This window comes from Coffea arabica, chromosome 11c (genome assembly GCF_036785885.1).
Source record: "Coffea arabica cultivar ET-39 chromosome 11c, Coffea Arabica ET-39 HiFi, whole genome shotgun sequence".
NCBI lineage: Eukaryota > Viridiplantae > Streptophyta > Magnoliopsida > Gentianales > Rubiaceae > Coffea > Coffea arabica.
Genome location: NC_092330.1, coordinates 45,354,745 through 45,359,791, shown reverse-complemented (window position 1 = coordinate 45,359,791; position 5,047 = coordinate 45,354,745). Strand labels below are relative to the sequence as shown.

General features: G+C 41.0%; 1 protein-coding gene across 1 annotated transcript; it reads left to right on the top strand.

Moving 5' to 3' along the window:
• Window positions 1-940: 940 nt before the first annotated feature.
• On the top strand, window positions 941-3,413 carry LOC113716299 (exocyst complex component EXO70C1-like). Its single transcript, XM_027240580.2, has one exon. The coding sequence runs from the start codon at window positions 1,067-1,069 to the stop codon at window positions 3,200-3,202; it is 2,136 nt and encodes a 711-aa protein (XP_027096381.1). The 5' UTR covers window positions 941-1,066; the 3' UTR covers window positions 3,203-3,413.
• Window positions 3,414-5,047: the final 1,634 nt, after the last annotated feature.

Below are 5,047 nucleotides of genomic sequence, written 5' to 3'. Positions count from 1 at the left end.
ATTTTATAATATGTGTATAAAAATAAAAATAAAAAAAAATATGCGGAGCAAGTTGGGTATCCACGAATTTTTTATTATACGACCCTAACCCGCCCCGTATCTTAGCTGGTACTCGACCCTTTTTAATCCGATCAAATAATACAAATCAGATATCCTAATTTTCGGATCGGATCGGATATGGCGAGTTTTCGCGTTGACAGATAATTTTGCCCAGCCCCTGCGGCAGATATTCTCCAAACAACCCCGGCATTAACCAACTAAGACCACCAAGCCCACCACTAGGAGCCCATCTGTGACCCGACCAAATCCGTCATCGGGCAAAGGGCTGCTGCACAAACTCCACAGCGAAGGCCTTCAAACACCCACAATATCCAATGGCCGCCTGCTAAATGAATCATGCTGGGCTGCCCAATGGTCGTGTGGTGTTGCTTGAACCGAGGGGACAAAAAAGGTTGAATTTTTAAAGAATGGAGCACTGCTGCTACTACTGGGCAATTGAGTAAATTTCGTGCTAAAAATATCGTGGCAGCAGAAAATGGTGCACCGGACCGATACCTATGTCCGGATCAAAAAAAAATAATAATAATAAAAGAGTAAAAAAAAAAAAAAAAGAAATATTTCAGAGACGCATGAGAGATCGATCGTGGGAAGCATAAACAACACAATCAAGCAGCCTGGCAAGCGGGGTCAACGGTCAACTACCACCTTCCACCTTCCGAAAAAAAACAAACAAAATAAAAACAAACAAACCACTTCCAACTAACTTCCCAAAAGACTTTCAAGAGTTCAGACCACAAAAAAACACACGCTGCTCCTCCCTCCAGCATCAAATCAAACGTCATCAAAAAACAAGAGCCTCCGCCCCGCCCCGCCCCGTAAACGTAAAACTGTCACCCGCTGCTCCTCCCATTCCAATCTTGCTTCCTCTCCTCTTTCCGCCATTCCAACTAAATAACCAGCTACTGCTTTTATTTCCCATAATGATAATCCCGCCATTTCAAGCAATATTTTAACAGAATTTCATCAATCCATAAATTTTAAATTTTTTTTTTCTTTTTGACAAAAAATGCAGCCAACAACAACAGAGGAGAATAATAGAAACCAACCTCCTCCTGAAAAATTCAACAGCTCTGTCGAAACTGGTTCTACTTGTAGTAGTATTACTGCTTCTTCTAGTCCTACACGTCCCCAGCAGTCTGCCTCACAGGGCGATCTTTCGTGCCCCGATCAGAAATCAAGTTTTAGCCCGCATTCCGGCGCTGCTTCTGGAGGATGCACTTCTAATATTATTAGTAACGGCCAGGAGGACGTTGAACAAGTCTCTGAGGATGTCAATAGGTACGCCGACTCTCTTGCCGATGACGACAAGTCCAATCCCCCGGAGGTTCCTCATACGGTGGAGGCATTCTCCAAGATCATAGAATCAAGAATTGACAACTACTACTCCCATTCAGGCGAAAGTGCTAGAAAGAGGGTCAAGAAAATGACGGAGGAAGACGCCTTCTTCATCGAAGCCGTGATGCGCCTGTCCAAGCTAACCAACGCCTTCAGCGAGTTCCCACCCTCCGAAACATTGAACAGAACCAGCTTCGTTTTGCAGAAGGCAATGGCCTTCCTCGAGGAAGAAATGCGTTTTTTGCTGGAAGATTCTAAGCTTCCTCCTTCTCCCGATTCCGTCAATCCTAACACCCACCATCACCACCAGCAGCGAATCGCCAAAAACTCTTCTTTCAGTTCCAAGGACAAGGACTCATCGGATCATCATCGTCAGTCCTCCTCCATGAACGGTGATCATAATGATGGGGAGGACGATTTTCCAGGGTATTCCCCGGACACCGTCACCAAAATGAATCGAATTGCATCAGCGATGATATCAGCAGGATACGAGAAGGAGTGCTGTCAGGTGTACTCCATCTCCAGAAGGAGCATTTTCAACCAGCAATTGAAGAAGCTCGAATACGACAAGTTGAACATGGACGACGTTTGGAGGATGTCTTGGGAATCTCTCGAAACAGAGATCAAGAGGTGGCTAACCATCGTCAAGCATTGCTCCAAGTTACTCTTCCCCGCGGAAAAACAGCTGGGAGAGACCGTTTTCGCCCACCATCTTTCCCTTTCCACCAGCATCTTCAGCAATTTGGCTCGGGCCGTGGTGATTCAGTTTCTTGATTTCGCCGGGGCGGTGTCACTCACCAAGCGCTCCGCAGAGAAGCTCTTCAAATTCCTCGACATGTACGAGACGCTTCTCGATCTCATACCCTCCATAATCACTGACGATGATTGCTGCGAGCACGAATTGAGGTCAGAGGTCTCCGCCGCTGCTGGCCGTCTTGGCGAGGCAGCCATCAACATATTTCTGGATTTGGAGAATTCCATCAAGAACGACGTCGCCAAGACTGCGGTCCCGGGTGGGGCAGTGCACCCGCTTACTCGTTACGTGCTGAATTATCTCAAGTATGCATGCGAGTACAAAGGCACGCTGGAGAAAATCTTTGAAAAGCAAGCAGGATTGGATCAAAATCATTCTTTATGTGATTCGCGTCCGGCTAAATATACAAAACATGAAGAAAGCGAGGGCGAGAGCAGCCCGCACAATTTGGAACACGAGGCGAGTACGACCCGGTTCTCGGTGCAGGTAGTGACAGTTATGGATCTTTTGGACGCAAATCTGGAAGCCAAGTCGTTGCTGTACAAGGACCCTTCTTTGCGTTACATTTTCTTGATGAATAATGGGAGGTACATACTGCAGAAGGCGAAGGGGTCCACTGAGATTCACCAAGTGATGGGCGACAATTGGTGTAGGAGAAGATCAACTGTCGTGCGGCAGTTTCACAAGAACTACCAAAGGGAATCGTGGGTGAGATTATTGCACAGCTTGAGCCACGAGGGATTGCTAGTTAACGGGAAAGTGAACAAGCCAACGTTGAAGGAGAGGTTCAAGAATTTCAATACAATGTTGGAGGAGATACACAAGATACAGAGTACGTGGGTGGTCAGCGATGACCAGCTCCGTACGGAGCTAAGACTCTCCGTGGCCGCGGTGGTTATACCCGCTTACCGCTCTTTCTTAGGCAAGTTTAGACAGTATTTAGATAGTTCCAAGCAAATTGAGAAGTACATTAAGTATCAGCCTGAAGACATTGAGGCCTTAATTGAAGAACTTTTTGATGGCAATTCTACCTCCATGGGTAGGAGGAGATAGTAATTCTTAAACCAAAGCAAGACTCTTGCTCCCTTCTTCCTTCTTCTTCACTATTTTGGTTCCCCACCTAAAAAAAAAAGTTTATTTTTGTGTGCATTTCTTCTTATTGTAATCGGATATAGCAAGGGATCCAACACATTTTTGTCCCATAGTTAGGAAATTTTTTGTTGTATTGTTTGCACAAAGTCTATGCAATGCCTCCTAGTTTTTTTTTTTTTTTTTTTAATCATCACAGAGGTATCTGGGTTTTCGGACTAATAATATCTAATGACCCAACTAATCCTCCGCGGTAGGGAGAGGCTGCCTAGCTTTTTCACCTATCGCTTTACCCGGGGTTCGAACCTGTGCGGTGGTACCATAGTTGTTAGGATCGCGATTCGGATCAAGACTAACGATCCAACCTACGATTCTGATACGATCCTATTATTTTCAATAAATTTGACTATACCTTTGTGTAGAAAACTCGAAATTGAGTGTCGTTTGTTGCGTTATAAACTATATTCAGAGTGCTTTAAATCCATGTAAATAATTAAGCCCAATTCCAAACCTAGAAAATTTGATGAATCTTTAAATTTGACTCATATAATTCACTAAAGTGAATAAATGATCTTTGTTATAGGTTGGAGCTAGTGTTTTATGTCTTTATTATAATAAATTAATATAGTTTAGAGCCTTTAGAAATGAATTAACCTTAATTAACAATATAATTATATTGATTGCACATGAATTACATTATTTGTTACTATATTTATGAATTGCAAACTTAAAAATTATAAATATGACAATTTATTACATTTTTTGTAGGATCTACTGATTCTACGATCCGATCTTACAAACTAAAAAACGATCCTAGATAAGATCCCGATTTTGAAAACCTTGGGTGGTACTCCCCCAACTGGGATATACCACTAGCTCTTAGCCTCAGGGGGCATGCAATGCCTCCTAGTTGATGCACTTTTCGGATCATGACCTTGTTTTGTTATTGTTGGAACTAGTCTTAAAAAAAAAAGGTAAATTGACACTTACCTTTCTATGGTTTGATGCTTTAATGCATAACTTTCCTATGGTTTGGATTAAAGTTTCAACGTTATTTTTCTCGTTAAAATAACATTCAATAGTAAAAAATCAAAATTAAATTAATAAATCCATTATAGGCTACAAATAAATAAGAAACAAAATATACCAAATCTTTTTTTACTACAAATTTCGGGTATGTTTGGATTAATTATTTTTGGGGTATTTTGAAATATTTTATTGCAGCAGCAGGTATATATGAAAAATTTTTACCTATAGATGTTTTTTGTAATTTTTAGAGGGATTTTTGAAATATATTTTGGGGTACCTTTTAAAATTAAAATATTTTTAGAGTACTTTTTAAAAATTAATACTACCACCCATAACCATCACTGCCGCACCCCCCCTCCCTCCTCCTTCTTAGGGTAATTTTGTTGTGTATATCTTCGAAAGATAATACCAAATTTACTCTCTTCTTATGATCTCTTAATTATTGTAACATGCCAATTTTATTTTTTAAGTAAACTTGTCAGTGTGGTTCTTTAATAGAAATTTAAAGTTAATAATGTGGTCGAAAGACCTTTTGATAAGTCCTGTGTCATTGGTTTGGTAAGAAATATTGAAATATTTAAAATTATAAAATACTAATAAAAATAACTTGAGATATTGTACAAGAATCTAACTTTTTGTACCAATTTGAGAACACGTACAAACTGTGGCTATAGTAGGTTAGATTATTGATACCACCCAATACATTGGTGCTTCATGGAAGTGTGCCCAAGACTCAGGAGAGCTTGGCCCACAAGGGCTTTGTTAGATTTTGACGAGTTG